This window comes from Nelusetta ayraudi, unplaced genomic scaffold (assembly GCF_046127955.1).
Source record: "Nelusetta ayraudi isolate G7.1 ecotype Tasmania unplaced genomic scaffold, CSIRO-AGI_Nayr_v1 ptg000052l, whole genome shotgun sequence".
Taxonomy (NCBI): Eukaryota; Metazoa; Chordata; class Actinopteri; order Tetraodontiformes; family Monacanthidae; genus Nelusetta; species Nelusetta ayraudi.
The window spans coordinates 8126467-8143274 of NW_027466102.1; the positions used below are offsets into that span (position 1 = coordinate 8126467).

Below are 16808 nucleotides of genomic sequence, written 5' to 3' on the forward strand. Positions count from 1 at the left end.
TATATATATATATACACACACATATATATATATATACACACACATATATATATATATATATATATATATATATATATATATATATATATATATATAAATATATATATATATATTTTAAATTTTACTAATGGGTAAATGTTTATTTATTTATTTCCTAATGGTTGTTTTTTTTTAATATATTGTTTAAAGTCTTTACTTTTTCTTTTAACTCCTCCACACAGAATATTGAATAGCTTTTTTGGTCTGTCCAACGCAAAGCAAAACCTTTCATTTCTACAATTTTCAAGAGTCTTGTAAGCACCTGTGAGCTGTAAAGTCATCACAACGGTCGCTTCCGCTGGATGTTTGATTTCAAAGTTAGCATCTGAGGGGAAAAGAGTGATTTTTTCCCCCCCTGATTTATTTAATTCTAACATGCTGCATTTGGAAACACACAAGTGACTATTTAGAACGTGTGATGTACCACGGGAGTGTGTAAATGCCAACAAAACGCACAGTTTAGACATCCACATGTAATAGATTTCCAGAGGGAACAGCCTCGCACGTTCAGTTGTCCATACTAGGGATGCAAATAATCAATTAATTCATTAATCGTTAGTCGATCGATTAACGATTAATTGATAAGCAGCCATTTTTCTTGGGAACCTAAATTGCACAATGAAAAATGTGTTAGGAACTCATTATTTAACCCTTGTATAATTTTGAGGGTCCAATGTGACCCATCTTTACATGAGAGAACGGCATAAACATCCTAAATATTTATCCTCTGACTTTAAATGTGGGTCACATTTCAACAATTTTTTTTAAAGTTATAGTTAAAAAGTAACTTGTTCCAGGTATATTATGACCATCACAGTATCTACACTGTTGTGTTGATATTAACTACCCGTGTAAAAAAAAGTTAAATTAATTGTGACTAATTTAATTTAATCTAATTTAATTGATTAAATTCTTTATCAACAATTAATCGATCATCGCCTAATTGTTAACATCCCTAGTCCAAACTATATATCATCATCCAGAAAGTTGCATATTTAGCCCTCTGTTTAAATCCCACCAGCAAAAGCGCACAGATTTGGATTCAATGTAAGCAATTCTGAGAGGCAAGGCGCGCAGGAAGTGTACACATGAACGATGTCTCCAGTCACTCTGACTGGCAGTGCGTCTTCGCCACTACATTGAAAAGTTTGCAGGGGAAAAGGAAATCACAACTACAACTGCAACATCATCACAAGCCACACGGGAACATTTGCAACATGACGCAAGAAAGATCATCTCAGGGGGAATATTCATCAAACCAAGGACCTTGTGATCAGCACAGCGCCAAACCTTTAGTGCAAAACAAGCGGAAAGAAATCAAATAAATCAAATCGTCCCATCAAATTTGAAAATCTAATCAGCGAACACCGCCTCGCATCTTGTTTTATTTCCATCTTCTCATTTGGACTTTTATATTTGGGGAAAATGACATTTGCAAAATCAAGTGCGTAATAAAAACAGAATGGATGACGAACTCTGGGGGGAGAAAAAAAAGAAGCAGCAATCTTTTGAAGAATTTGCCTCAAGGTGATCCTGGGAAAACAGCATTGTGACGGCACGAGAGGTAACCTGGCAACCTGGAGTTGCACTGCAGAGGCCGATCACTGGGAAATTCAACTAGAAATACGCATCATCTGGTGGTGGTGGTGGTGGCAGCTATATTATGATTGGTGTTATTAGTATTTTATTACTATGATGATGATGATGATGATGATGATCATCATCATCATCATCATTATCATGACGACCCATCTCAGGACTCATTATACAACTCGCTCAGTAAAGGTCATGTTTTAGTGCAACGTTCACGTTCCACGTTTCCTTCACTTTTGCTGCCTAAACGGTGGAAACCAGACCTTTGTGATGTCACAAAGGGCACAATAGCAACACTGTACACTGAAAAGGGCTGAAATCTACAATAAAGCAGTAAAAATCACACTGACAGCACTTTAAAGACGAGGGCTTCAGCACGATGGGAGATCTCCTCAACGTGGGTGCGAACGCCGGAGACAACCGCGCTTCCACGTCACCCGCGAAAACTGCCGGGCTCGCCGCGCGACCACGTGGCGTCACTCGGCCGACCTGCGAAGTTCGCCGTGGCGTGAAATGAGCGGTTTGCACCCCCCTAATGGGCCGTGCCGTCTCTTTATCACTGTAATTAGACATCTGCGCCGCCCCGGGCCGAGCGCGGACGCCTGCCTCGGCTTTGGTTGGAGGGGGGAGCGTCCGCGGGGCGTTCGAGCGAGCGCAGACGTTGGACCGCCGCTGGCGCCGCTTCCGGTCTATTTGTTAATAGGAACCTGTTCCTAACTGCTAGCCTGGGTAAGTAAAGGTTCAATAAAATACTGAAAATACATGAAAGGCGAGAAGCAAAGCGAGGCCAATCTGCCGATCGTTGCACAGCCTGGATTACGGGGATATTAATCTGGAAGACTCCTTGACCTGGTCGTGGATGCGCTCCCCCTCCCCCCCGCCCCCACCTCACCTCCTCCTACCCCCTCCATGATAATCTCCTGCCTGCAGTGACTCACAGCCACATCCGTCCGCCGTGTTCTAAACGCTGAGTCGTTGCGAGCGTGTGGGCGTCAGCAGCGTCCACGCAAAATCTATAGCGTGCCGGCTAAAGATGCTGGAGCGGGGAGGAGTGGATCCACTGCATGCATGTTTCCCAACGATGGGTGGTTGTTTTGATCGTCCTCAAAAAAATTGACGATACGAACAGCTGATGAAAAGGTCACAAAACCAGGATTATAAGAGGGACCTATTCTGCTTAAAGGTCCAGTGTGTACAATTTGGCTGTACTAGAATAGGTGCTTGTTAGGTGCCGTCTTCCTTAAAAAAAAAATGTAAATGCTGGACCTTTAAAAAGAGGGAGGCATGAATGTTTTTATAAAAAAAAAAAAAAAAAACAAGTGTATGGATGTTATTAATAAGCGTCTCATGAGGCCTGCTGTCTAAAATAGCCACAGAGGAGTCCTGTTTCTCAGAATCTGGCAAAAACAAAAAAAAGCTGGAGGGGGGATTTTGGGGAGGGGGGGTAACGAAGAGAGGACAAAGGGCCCGAACGAGTGCGGCGAGAGGTCTCTTTGCCTAGTAGGTGTTTCATTGGGCGACCAGCTCGAGGCGTGGACGCAGTCAGTCAGTCGGTTTGTCAGGTGGTCACGCGCTAAAGCCGCTAAAAGGCAGCCCGACGGCGGACGGTGAACACCTCAAACTGCGCTCGGGTTCCGCGGCACTTGGCGCCGCTCTGGTGGCCGTCGTGACAAACAACAGCTATAAGAGCAAAAAAAAAATGCATAAATTATATATATATATATATATATATTTTTTTTTTTTTTGCTCTTATAGCTGTATATAACATATAATCCTCTTGCACAATAAAAAAAAAAAAAAAAAGGGAGCGATCAAAGAATCTGGGCCTCTCGGCTCGTCTGATTTGTGTGTTGCGTGTGTGCGTCCTCACCATATCGGTGATCTCGGGGTAGGCGGCCTCCACCAGCACCCCCCTGTTGGTGGAGACGTAGTCCACCAGCTCGTTGAGCGTGGCCCGCTTGATCTCCTTGCTCTTGAGGTCGGTGACCGTGTCCAGGAAGTCGAAGAGCATGCAGCACTGCTGGAGCTTCTGGGTGAAGAGCTCCGGCTTCTCGGCGCTGGGCGCATCTGCAACGAGACAATGCCGCTTCGATGAGCAACCCGAACACATCCGTCCACGTAACCACGCCGGGCAACGCTGGGACGATTTCTTGCTTTTGTTATTTTTACCCATTTCCACCCCCCCACCCCCCGAAAAAGGACAGTTTCACAAATAGGAAGCCGTCTCCCACTGGGAGTATCTCAGGAGGGGAGTGAAGACCGACTCGGCGCTCTGTTCCTTCTCCCCCCGACCGCTCGGCATTTTTTCCATCCGACTCGCGTCGACTCGCGCACGCCGCAAAAAGCCAGTTTAAAAATAGAATGGGCGATCAAAAGGCTTATCTGCTGATGCACAACAGCGGAATAAAGCCCGTGGAACAACATTTTAATTATTCCGACCACTTGCGCTACTTGCGAGTGAACGGCGGAAGTTGCAAAGCTCACGCCAGTCTTCTTTCTGCTTTGATGCCGGGCACGAGAACGCATGCGGGAGGATTTCTTTGCACTTCTAAAACAATGAAATCAAAAAGTTAATCACTTTATATTTTTATAAAGGTGGAATAAAGCATGTATTTTTATGTCAGCAGTATGTAGATAAATGTAAATATACTTGTTTTTCCTTCTTACTTTTTTCTTTATTTCTTTTTTAATTAACATAATTTTTTCTTTTCTTCGCACTATTTTTTTTTTTTTGTTGTTGCCGTAATTATTCAAATTTCCCAAAACGTGGGATCAATAAAGGCCTGCAATTCTATGCTATCAAAGGCATTGGCCTCAGGTTGTGAGAATATCTCAAGCGCCATGTAACAGGACTAGACAGCCATGCAGCACCCAGACAGCAAATCAGGTTAGAACCACAATAAAGAGATTTTTTTTTTTTTTTTTTGGTGCGCGTGTGTGTTTGTGCATGTGTGGAAAGTGGCAAGAATAACCACAGAGAAAAACGAGATATGGAAAAAAAAAAGTGAGAAATAACGAGAAGGAACTCTTCAAATGTCACCCTGAGGGGAGCTTATCGCGTGTAATAAACTACACGCAGAGGCCAGGAGACACAACGGTGATTTATTTTGCCAGCCAGAGGCAAAGCCGACGACGCTCCGCACTCCGACTGTAAAGCCTTTTATGGATTAGATGGCGAGTACGTTCAGGGGTTATTGGAGCTGTCAAACTTGACCCCCCCCCCCCCCCCCCCCCCACCGCCCCCGGCCCGAGCTATAAACAGCGTCTGGCGGCCGTCCAAAGACGCCGTCGACACGCCGCCTCGGCGGGACGCGGGGCGGCCGAGGTGTCGGGCGGCTCTGCCTCTCGACGCCCCACACCAGCAGACGAACCCGCGGAAAGGGCAGCAGGTCAGGCTAATGGTGACGCTACCCATGACACTCGTTGACAGGGACGGTGCTTGCGAATGTCTTTACCCGTGTAAGATTTATGTTTTTGGCAATAGCGATAAAAAAAAAGAAAGAGAAATACACGGGAATCCAAGCGAAGGCGCTTTTATTTTTACGTTTTTTCGAAGTGACTTCAAGATATAGCCAACAAGACATGGTGTTGTAGTACTCCAGATCGGTCTTGGTCTCGAGATCACTTTTTGAGGTTCTCGGTCTCACTTTCGCGGTTTTGGACTGGACGGACTAGGGATTTTCGATCAAGACTGGTAATAACACGATAATAACAGAAAAAGATTTTTTTTTTTGTTGTTGTTGGTTTGTTTCACCACCTCGTCCCTGGAGCCGTGCAGAACTTTGAGGTCTTTCACAACCACCATTAGTGAGTGAGATGAGTAGAAAAAAACAGCTGTCAAAGCTGCAAAGTGTTAAAAAGATGCCTCGCTGAAAAGAAAAGCTGCTGTTCCACAGTATGTAGGAGTCAAGGTACTGATCTGTAGAAGCAAACTTGAACGAAAAAAAAAGATACATTTGTTCTATTTCTCTTCGATGTGCACAGTCAAGGTCTCGTCTCGGCCTCGATCTTCGTCTCAACTACGACACCGCAAACACATCTTAACATCGTTATCGCAAGTTGTGCACGGTGGTCAGCGCCCCCCCACCCCTCCGAGACTTTCAAGAACACTGTCACGCCTGTGGAAAAATTGTGAGCGTCGCGAGTCAGATCTTTGGCTCCGGATGTGAGGAAAAACCCGATATCCCAACGCAGCCGCGCCACGTCGTATCGCGCACCTGATGCCAGTTTTCCGAAGTATCAAATCACAGAAGGATTCCACCTCCTTTTTTATTTCAGAAGCCGCAAGTTGGCAGAGTTGATGCCTCGAGGAGGAAATCTGGTCGACCGGCCTACCGAACAACACGGGCAACGTTTCCATGACAGTTTTATGCAAAATATGAGCAACATTTCAGAAATCTTCGTAAAATCTCGTCCCGCGAGATTTACAAGAACTCCGTTAGCTTTAGCTTGTTTACGTTTGTTTGCTGTCAAGATTGGTTGTTATATTTTTTTCTCTTTCTCTTGGATCACTAAAAAATTCTGTCTTTTCCTTCGACCAAACCTACTTTGACAAGCAGCGAATCATTCGCTCATACTTTGCATTTTGAGGAAACACAGCTAAGGTCAGGGTTCACAACTCGTACTTGGCTTAATCTTCGACAGCGAAGCTGCACTTTGTTAAATCATTTTGCCACTGAACTGAAGCAGATTGTATAGATATTTTCTGCCCGGTGGAAAGTCTCTATGTGTTCTCATACCTGAACATTATCTGTCTTGTAAACCCTCAGACAGATAAATTACAGCTGGGACACACAATGAGAGTGTTGTGCATTCTGTTATACTCTATATAAGTGGAATGAATATCTCAGAACTGACCAACACTGGTGCGTCCTGTGACATGAGGGCGCAACCGGGAGAGCTCGACGTTGACATGGCAGATGCAAAGACATTTTTTCTTGTCAACTTGGAACATTTAAGATCGACTATAATTGGACGTCATCTGGACTGAGGGAAAAATGCTTTGTAAGCGCCAGTCTTCCGCCCCGCATAGCTTGCAGGGTTAAAAAGGAGACCCCGATTAGGCTGTCACCTTCAGCAAATCACAAATGGTGTTTCGTGTCTATTTATTCATCTGCTGAGAGTGACAACAAACGATCAATTACAGCTTTTGAATGACGATCACATGGCACAACGTCTACCGCGTCTAAAAGGCCCGCTTGCTAATGTTTCAGCTGTACAGTGAAACACTTGAGGGCAAAGAAACAAAAAAACACAGCCGCCGCTCATCTGCTCTCCAATTCCCGCCACCAGACTCCAGATGTTGGCAACTGCAGCCACGTGCGGACCAAATGTTGCACAAGAGCCACTCGGCCGCGAAGCTTCCAGGGTTTCATGAGGTGGCGGCCCTATTTTTTTCAGTGTACAGCAAGTGGGAACATGATGACCGTGGTTACCACTGGAAAAAGAGAAATAAATAAAAAGAAATAGCAGGCGGCATGACTGTCAGGCTGAGGGATGTGTGGCGCTCAAGGTATTTGTCATCTTGCTGAGGCAGAAAATGTTAATGACCACAAAACGAGGACGATGGAATTTACTAATGGTACAGCATTGGGAGAGAAATCTCATATTTAAACACATGACATGCCACAGGTATCTTTTTTTTTTTTTTTTTTAACAATGTATACTAGACAGGGTTGTTATCTGGTTGTGAGTCCATATTGCAGCAGGAAGGAAAAACAGAGGGACTTTAGTTGTTATTAAACCGTTAAGTCAAAGTTAAGTTAAGTTAAAGTATAGTATGTTTTTTGAACTGCGAACTGCAGGTCAGGGGAACAAACACTGCGTAACTCGCAACCGATCCAGTTCCTGTGACATCAGGACAGGAAATATGAGGTCAACCATTGCAAACACAGCGTAGGAAAGGGACTCAAGAAAAAGGGTCAAAAGGTCCCCGGCAGAGTTTCCTGGCAAGTGAGGACCAACCAGCCCGGTAGCCGCATAAAAAAAAAACAGCACAAATGATCGCAGCATATTCTAGTTAGATTTCAACAGCCTTGCAATACTTGTGATGAAATGTCTAAAGATACTTATCAGCACGTTTGAAAATCTCATTGCACAAGTTGGACTCTTTTAAAAAAAAAAAAAATGTTGCATCTCATCGGAGAAGCAAAGTTTCAGTTTTGCGGGACACTTTCATGTTTTCTCTCAGATAATTTACATCTCGTTTGTCGAACGACGCTTGGGACGGAGAGCCACACACCGAGCGCCTCGGCCTCCGTTGCTGGGGAGATGGGACTGCGATCGGACGACGAGTGAAAAAAGGGAAATTTAACCTTGATGTGTAAAAATAGAAGAGGGCGGTTTTCTCACAGCGTGTCGTCGTGGTAGTCTGTGCGAAAACACTCAGGCCCAGTCAGCACTCCGAAAATATGTGTTTTGTTGTTTTTTTTTTCAATAATTTGCACAAAGCAGCACATCTAATGTGTGAACAGCTGTAAAATGCAGACTATACAACATGTTAGAGCAGGAAAAACATGACGGGCGAGCAGGGGACGATCAAATTGGCACAAAAACAATGTTTGCGTAGCGTTTCGTTAGCGTTATTTAAAAGGCTTTTTTTGGGGGGGGTAAACGCTTGAAAATCCACAAAAATTTGATTTTGCGCGTCTGGCTTGTGTGTCCATGAGAAGGAAGTTTCAAAACTATGTTGTATAAAAATTATTTTTCTTTTAAGAGATTATGATGCAGTCATGTCATAAACAAATAAAAAAAAATGTGAGGTTCAATGTGCAGTTACAGTTAAAATGACCAAACTTGAAAGTATCATAATATCGGTATTTTCAAACTGATCAGTTTACATCTTCATCGAAACATTTTGTTAATCATTCCAAATATTTTATACGAGTCAGTCTTGCTTGTTTGATTGAACTTGAAAGAAGCTTGTTCCGAGTCTTGGTTTCAGTTCTGCTCAGCTCTTCTGAGCCGCTGATGCTTTGGTGGGGGGGGGGGACAGTCTTGCGGTGTGAACACACCAAATAAAAACCATGGTGGTGGAAACAGCGTCGGGTCTTGACCCTCTGCACAGGTGAACGCACGACAAACATATTTATAATCGCACCACAGGTCCGGTCGGTCAGCGGCTCTACTACACCGAGGCTGCATCCGACCCGCCCACGCCCCTCTCGGCGTCGGTCAACACTTCTAAGAAACGTAGCTGGGCGGAAAGAGACCGAAAACAAAAAAAAGGAGCAAAGTATGCAGGTCAGGTGACTGGAGAACAGCGACGGATTAGTGCTGCACTTTCTCTGACTGAACAGTTAAGAGCCGAGCTGACTGCGTGTTTACGGAGCAACAAGAGGAAATCTCACTCTGGCACCATGAGGGACTTGAATGTCAGTCAGTGCATTTGCAGAGAGGGGCTATGGAAATATATATGTATGTACTGTACTGTACATACATACATACATACATACATACATATACATATATATATATACATACACACACACACACATATATACTGTACTGTATATATGTGTGTGTGTGTGTGTGTAAATATATGTATATGTACAAGATAGATAGACTATATATATACAGACATATATACATATATGTCTGTATATACATATACATACACACACACATATATATATATATATATATATATATATATATATATATATATGTATAAATATATCTATATATATATATATATATATATATATATATATATATATATATATATATATATATATATATATGTGTGTGTGTGTGTGTGTGTGTGTGTGTGTGTGTATACACACACACACACACACACACACACACACACACACACACACACACACACACACACTGTATATACACACATATCTATACATATATATATATACACATACACACATATATATACACATATATATACACATACACACATATATATACACATATACATATAAATATATACACATATATATATATATATATATACATATATATACATACATCATTTATATATACATACATACATACACTATAAAAGTAGTGAATAAATTAAACACAAAATAAGCCAGAATACTCTTTGACTCAGTCTTCGGTTCAGCTATCGACTGTTGAATGTCGTGTTCAGCCACCATCCAGGGAGAGAAGTGCCGCTACCTTTGGCCATGTCTGTCAGAGCGTCCCTGCAATCGCACACCAGCACCGAGATAAAAATTCTAACTGTCTGGGAATGTGTTGGATCCAAGTCATACCGACAGCTCGCTGTCAACTAAAAAGGCCTGTTAAAGTCACGCTACGTGGTTCTGGCCTTTCAGAAGGCAATGAGCCACTTTGTTTGCACATCACAGATATGAGAAAATAAATACATTAAAAAAGATAAAATATTTCAGATTGTAAATCAGAAGTAAAAATATATATATATATTTTTTTAATCAATGCAGATCTTTACTAAAAAATCATATATACATATAAACAATTTAACATATTATATATTCTTTTTTTAAGGAATGTTTTTAAAAGCTCAGCAAAAGATCTTCAAATCACCGCGTGCTGATTCACCTCGCTTTCCTGTTAAACGCCATGGAAATAGAATTGTTCGTGCAATGCTACGTTAACTTTGTTGGTCCCCGCTGTTGCCAAACTGAAACCGCATCTTTCTGGAGGAGCGCGTAGAGCATTTCGCCATTTGCCCTGCTCGACGCCCGACAGAGCGCCATACAGGACAAACGTGTCCATTAATGCATAACAGACGTGATGACGACAAGGTCACACTGCAGCTGCTCAACTGGTTGGGCGAGATAAGCGCCACGTGTATACCATGGACTCGCCCACCGCCTTTGCTTGGAGTGGACATGAGGGAAAACAATTATGCTGGCAAAATAAATGCAGACCTTGACGAGGGAGTTTGAAATTTCTTAGATTTAATGTCTACGGAATAGTGAGAACACAAATAAACTATTTATGAGCATGAGTTTGTTCAACGAGTGTTACAAAAATGGGGTATTGACCGGGTACATGAAAGAAGAAGGGTGGGTGGAGCACAAGGGTTTACACATATTTAGATAGTTATTTATTTTATTTATTTTCTCATATTTGGCATCTGTTAATGGTTTGAGAAGAAATAAATGAAATGTATATGTATATGAAATGAATGGTGATCACTAAGTGAACAAGGGGTAGGATTAAAAAAAGTGAATGCTTCTTCTTACTCTCTTCCCGACGTGTCCAAGTCGGGATACAAATGATCAATTAATTCATTAATCGTTAGTTGATTGACCTTATCGATCGATTACCGATTAACTGATAAGCAGTGATTTTTTTTCCTGAGAACCTAAAATTCACAATGAAAAGTAATTTTTGTTCTCGGTATATTATGACCATCACAGTATCTACAGGTGAATTGCTCTTTCCTGCTACTACACTGTTATAACGATATATACCACACGTGTTAAAAATGTTAACTGAATTTAATCGACTAATTGTTAACATCCCCATTGTCAAGTAAGTGTTTTCATTTGTTCTTTTTGTTACTTCTTTATATATTTTTTTTCTTACTCATATGTTTGAAATAAAGCCTTCATTTATTCATCAGCTGCAAAATGTTGCCGTCGGAATTTATTCGTGCCCTGTAAAAAAAAACAAGGATCTATTTTGGTCCGAGAAATAAATGTGCTGCCAAACAGATTTTACAGGGAATGAAACGCAGGAAAGGAACAGAGTCCACAGGTGGATGCTGAGGCCGTAAAACTTTATATGGCTGAAGCCTGACGGGCACATGCAGGGTGGCAGGAATTTGGAGTAATCAGGTAAGCTGAGAGGTTTAAAGAGCCCGCCCCAATCAGATAAAGAGCCCCATGTGAGCGGTGATCACCTGACCGGGATTTGAGTTGTCTGCCTGAGCCGACTCTGCTGCCTTTTGTTTTTTCTGCGCCAGCGTTTATCCGAGCGCAGGTAATTAGCGCTTCCTGAGCTCCGCGCAGGAGCGGCACGCGGTCGACACGTGGGGGTTGAGGCAGGTCGCAGGTAAAAAATGTGTCAAACGCACATTTAATGGGTTTTTAGTTGATTTTATTGGATAGCCGAATCATGCTTGGTGTCAATATCTGAGGCCGTGTGGTATTTAAGAGCGCAGCAGAGAGCCACACGCTGCACTGAAATAGGAAAAGTATGTGGTTAAATCTTCAAACAGTGTCAAACGTGCCGTTCGTGTCTTGGGACTCAAAAAAGTCAGCAACAAGCGTCTCTAGAAGAGACTCAAGCTGAGTTATTTCTGTTTTTGGAAGCGTTTTATTTGCACGCCTCTCTTTGAAATCTGAGAACGTGTTGCGGTTGGTGAAAAAAAAAGCCTCGTGTCAGGTGATCTGGGTGAGAAAGTGCGGTGGAGCCGACGCTCAGCACATTCTTGGTTCTACCTGCGCGCCATCCGAGTTTTCTCACCGGAAAAGCCTCACTGTAACTTTGGCTGCTGAAAAAGACGAAGCCGTAACTAAATCTAACTAACTCGTGCTATGGGGAGCCAAGAATCTAAATGTCAATATTGCCTGGTGTGACCCGGATACGGTTTGTTTCGGTCGTGTGAACAGCAGCGAATGACTTGTCTTTTTAAACCGAATTCATATCACTTTCATGCGCAGCTCCAAACACAGATGTGATTTTTTGACGCGCAACCTCGGTCTGGACGAGTCATGTGACCTGCGACCGAATTCCATGTGACCTCCAAGTCAATCTGGATCGGTGTTCAGGGGGAACTTTGCACAGGCGGGAATCAAAAACTCAAACAAGTACGGCTAAAAGCAGCTCTTATCACGGAGAACCAGCCATGCCTCCACAATTGCTTGGATTCACTGTTCACAAAAATCTCATTTTGTTCATTCATTCCACTTCCACAAAGTCCTATCATAATCAAATTGCACATGCCGACATCTACGGGGCCCCCATGTCCTGTTTACGTCTGTACACAAAGAGCTGCATGTGACATGAAGCCGTTCAATCATGCGGGTCGTCGGGGCGGTGACCAGTTCGCACTGGAGTCAAATTTTAAAAGGTGGAGTAAGAAAATAAAAAAATAAAAAAATAAAAAATTCTGAGGTCATTTGAACGCTTAAGGCAATCTAAGCAAGAAGTGCTGAGGAGAAAAACGAATAACTTGAAGAAATCAGTTGAGAAACTCTTGAGTGAACCACGAACAAGACGCATCATGCTAAAGCAGGAAGAGAAAACCAGAAAAATGTTCCAACCTGATTTCAAGGCCATACAAACGCACACTTTTAGCTTGGAAAAAAAACAACAACCACACTCAAACCGAACCGGTTGAGGCGGCCTCTTCTGATCGGGGCACGTAACCACCGGCGGGGAGACCGCGAACTCCCGACACCGTGACGGGCGTCACCGCGTTGCATCACAAAATCTTTGTTCGGCTTTTTGCAGAAAGCAATCTATTGATTGGCTGGCTGCTGGCAGAGAGGGTGGAAACAGGCCGCGCGGCCAAACAATCGATGGGGCGGACCGACGCAGAGGACAGCAGGTTCCGCACGGACGCGGGCACGAGGCAGGACCAAGCTGTTTCGAAACTGGCTCGGACCCGGTTGGGGCAAACTTTCTGACTCATGGGGCCACAATGGGTTGTAAAATGTGACGGAGGGGGCTGGAGGAGGAGCAGATGGATGGAGTGTTTTGGTGACCCACCTTATAGGAGAAGGAAATATATCATGGGATATGTAGTAAACATGTGGTTTAATGTCAACTGAAAGTGAACAAAAGCGTAACAACAAAACATGTTTAGCTCTTTATCGAAATGACTCTCAAAACACTAAAATAAATGGATGAAATACAGCTATTTTCTGATTTACTGACTATTGATATCATTTCTTCAAGTTAGGCAGGCCGGATTAAAAGGCTCAACTTGGCCCCCATGGCCGTAGTTTGGCCTTAGGATGCAGCTAAAAGGCATAAAACATTACAAGGGAAAATGACAAAAATGGATTTCCGATTGATTTCAGCAACAAGGCCAAACGGGGGTTGTGCTTTATAAAACATCCAGACTGATACCTGAATATCCAAATTGCCCTGTCTGAGTTTTCAAAAAAAAATGAACCTGCAAGCTCGAGCAAAGAGAGATGGAGGGAGGCAAGGCACAGATTGTGATATGGGCCAAACCCGAAAGAAAACGTACAGCACAATGCCACCGCGGGCTCGAGCCGGCTGAGTCATCAGGGGGCGAGATGAAAAATCAATGCGCTTCTCGGCGATACCGCCACTCTATTCCGCGATCGCCCAAACACGCATGCAAGGGGCCTAGTTAGAAATGCCACGGCATGCAAATTCGGCGGCTCCGACGAAAATAAAAATGTTACCCTAAATGAAGGGGGGGGGGGGGGGGGGGGCGCCATAATTAGAAAGTGGAATATTTTCCTGGCTCGTGCCGTCGAGGTTTTCCGGGGCTGCCATGGCAACAAACGTCGGTCTCTGACTGAGTCATCGCTCCGGTGTCTATCACACAACAGGAGCCACGAGCACTCCAACCCCCTCCGCAGCGGCTGGAATCTGGTTTTGGCGGCACGTGGCCCTTAAGGACCCGAAAACCTGCCGGTTTTCAGAATAAGAGGGGGCTGGGGAGGGAAGGTGGAGCTGATAAAGACAATCAACGTAACTTTATTAGAGCGCATCTGCTCGGCATGCGCTTCTAATTTGGAGCGGCCCATTCGGGAGGAGCAGAAATGCCTCCGACTGGAGGCGGTTGCCGCCGCAGGCTAACGCGCGGCTCCAGCGTCCAAACAACCCGGCGCAACTTTAAAGTTAACGGCGACGACGACAAGGAAACAAACTCAAACTACAGTTTGCGCCATGGCAGAAACTGAACTCAACACCGTTTCTTACAGAAATTATATAGCATTTTCAAACGGGGAAAAGTATCAATGAAACTCCAAGTTTAGAATCAAATGGTCACACAAAAAGTGCAACTAATTTTAAAAAGAAAATAAAGCGATTACTAGTAAACAATATAAAAATAATTAAAAAATACTTTGAGTTTGCGGTCAGCGTCATGAAACTCCACATTCAGAATCAAATTGTCACGTAAAAAGCACAACTAAATTTAAAGAGAAAGTAAAGAGATGACTAATAAATAGATTTTAAAAAGTACTTTGACTTTGTGGGGGGGAAAAAAGACATCCATTACCGCATGCAAATGACAACAGAGTGTTTTAGTTGGCATACTTGCAGCACTATTGACCAAATCTCCGACGTCATCTTCTGAGATTGCGTAATCAGAGTCAAGCGTCTGAGCTGTACTCAATTTACCTCGACAAAATTGAGTTAAATTAATTGAGTCGGCTCGCCGTCGGTGCCCGGTGGCCCTCATTTATCAGGCCAAACGCACACGAGGACAGTGGGCGGATGCTCATTTCCACTCACAGATTGGCATTTATCAACTTGGGATGCGAGCGCTGGATGCCGTCCAACGCACCAGGTCTCGGCTCACGAGGGCGGCTTTGAAATCAACACGGGCCCGACCGAACCGCGGCGCGGCGAGAGAAATAGCAGGTGATCCGGTCAGACCGGGCCTCCGGACGCTCAGCTTCGGAATCGGGGTGTCGTTTCAAAAAGCTGTTGTTGAACACAGCTTTGTGTAAACAATATTCATTACCACATCACCACTTATGACCCGCTCAGACCATTAATATTGACACAACTAGCCACGGGCTAAAGAAATGTCCCAAAGGCAAAACAATTTGGGCCATTCAGTCAAAGTTTTGTTGTTTCTATAGGTTGGATTTCTTTTATTAATAATTTAGTTTTCTTAAGAAAAAATAACAGTATAATTACATTCATTCCAAATGGCGAGAGATTCTTGCAATGTTTTGCCCTTGACTTCTTCAGAAGCTGCTTTGTCTTGAGCAGACCGCCGATTCATCATGAGCAACGTCTACTAGACCGGACAAGTCTGGGTGATTTCATTTGTACCTCCGCACTCCAATGACACGAACGCTGTTACTACGCTGAGGCTTGTCAGAAAACGAAAAACTTGGCACAGGAATCCAAATGACCATTTTTATACAGTGTTGTGGGTAACAACAGGAACTCTGCGATGAAATTTGACAGACATTCTCAGTACAGTTTATCAAACTGAATTATTAGAAATAAAGCAGACTCAAAACTTGGGTCAATGAGCTGTACTAGTCTGCTGTTGTCTAAACCCCAAGACAACGTGACAAAGCTGCAACAACTTAAGACATGCCCATTAGGGCCAATATCATGTAAATATGAACTCTTCTCAAAATCATCTTAATAGTATTTATTGAAATATGGACATTAAACGAAATCAATCAATATATCAAATTTGGTGTATCTTTGTCCTTAAAAAAAATTCTGAATCTAAAACAAACCAGGAGACAACATTCAAATACTATCAATCGATCAATCAAACTATGAGTGTAACCCAATTTTGCAATAACATATTGCCTCAGAGGGCCTTTTCATTCTGTACACATGCAACCGCTGCTGCAACTCCAAAACACAACACAACTAAGGATGCAAATTATCGATGAATTCATTAATCGTTAGTTGATTGACCTTAGCGATCGATGAACGATTAATTGGTAAGCAGCAGATTTCCTGAGATCCTGAGAACCTAAATTTTACAATGAAAAACTGTGTAAGGAACACATTGTTTCACCCGTAAATAATGTTGCTCTTTCCTGCCACTACACAGTTATAATGATATTAACTACCTGTGTAAAAAAAATGCTCAATTAATTGTGACTAATTCAATTTAATCGATTAAATTCTTAAATTCTGTTAGCATCCCTAAAAACAACCGTTAAATTCATACCTACGACGACCAAAATGTGACATTTTATGCTTGACGTGCTTCAAAAGAAATAGACAGGAACCTGGATCAGTGGGCAATAAGGTTGTGCATTGGAGCACCTCCACCCAAAACAAAACTCCACCGACTGACAACAGCCTCTTTAAACATTGATGACGGTGGCCCACATCCAAGCACGGGTGGCGTCAGGTTTCAACAAGGCGCATTTTTGGCCGTCACGTCTTCTCCGCTGCACTGATCCAAGTAACACTAACAAACTACAACTATAACTACAAACAAATCAGATACGTTCTTCAGATCCAACTTGTAATATTTCAGTGGATGCGCTGGCGGTGCCTGGTGTTGCACGTTGTCACTCAGCGATTGAATT

At 43.1% G+C, this 16808-nt stretch overlaps 1 protein-coding gene across 1 annotated transcript in view; it reads right to left on the minus strand.

Moving 5' to 3' along the window:
* ppp2r5a (protein phosphatase 2, regulatory subunit B', alpha isoform) overlaps nt 1-16808 on the minus strand; it is a 30928-nt gene that overhangs the window by 12335 nt on the left and 1785 nt on the right. Inside the window, exon 2 of the mRNA XM_076037592.1 lies at nt 3503-3699. Within this exon, the coding sequence (XP_075893707.1) occupies nt 3503-3699 (197 nt within the window). The remainder of the gene's footprint in view (nt 1-3502; nt 3700-16808) is intronic.